We start from the raw sequence: 670 nt of genomic DNA, 5'->3' as shown, positions 1-670 counted from the left end.
ACAAGAGGTAAAGTGGTAATGTTTTGCACATTCTACCCATTGCCCTCTAGAAAAGACACCTAATCAGATGTAAGCAAAGCTAGTTTAGGAATAGTGAAACTGTTTCTAAGAGATTTGGGTTAATAGATGAATTTATGGTAGTAACCAACTGTAGGAGCATATGGGTAATGCTAGAGCTTTTGAAAAAAATATTTATATTAATAGGTTGATTAGGAATCCATGGTCAGACGAGTCATAAAGAAAATAAACTTTGAGGAGAGAGAATTAGGGAGTTTTATAAGATACTAAGTATAGATTAGGATTCAGGATAGTGATTCTCAAACTTTATGGTCTTAGGACTCTAACTCTCTTGATGTCTAGCTTAATGAAAGGCAGCTGGATTTTCATTTATTTCAGCATTCATTCTATTAAAATGCCAAGTATCAGGTAACCTCTGGAAAATCCACTTTGCACTCTGAGAGAAAGGCGAAAATAGATGATACCTTTATTATGAAAATAGTTTTACCGGTGAAAAGGTTCACAGACTGAAATTTGAGAATCACTAATATATAGTAATATTTTCCAAAAATAACATGATCTTATTTTTCACATGTTTTGTATTTTCTTTTTCAGGTAAAGAAGAAAAGTTAAGCCAGCTCATTTCATTATGCTTAATGCTCTCCTTGTCAGA

The 670-nt window shown here is 32.7% G+C and overlaps 1 protein-coding gene across 1 annotated transcript in view; it reads left to right on the top strand.

The window, feature by feature from the left end:
* ATP5C1 (ATP synthase, H+ transporting, mitochondrial F1 complex, gamma polypeptide 1) overlaps nt 1-670 on the top strand; it is a 13,887-nt gene extending 13,217 nt beyond the window's left edge. Inside the window, exon 8 of the mRNA XM_006891853.1 lies at nt 613-670. Coding sequence (XP_006891915.1) covers nt 613-616 — 4 coding nt within the window. The 3' untranslated portion in view covers nt 617-670. The remainder of the gene's footprint in view (nt 1-612) is intronic.

The sequence above is a fragment of the Elephantulus edwardii genome, unplaced genomic scaffold (genome assembly GCF_000299155.1).
Source record: "Elephantulus edwardii isolate Elephantulus edwardi_28Jun2011 unplaced genomic scaffold, EleEdw1.0 scaffold00105, whole genome shotgun sequence".
Lineage (NCBI taxonomy): Eukaryota > Metazoa > Chordata > Mammalia > Macroscelidea > Macroscelididae > Elephantulus > Elephantulus edwardii.
Note: the sequence above shows the minus strand (reverse complement) of the source record. Positions and strands in the feature narration are given on the sequence as shown.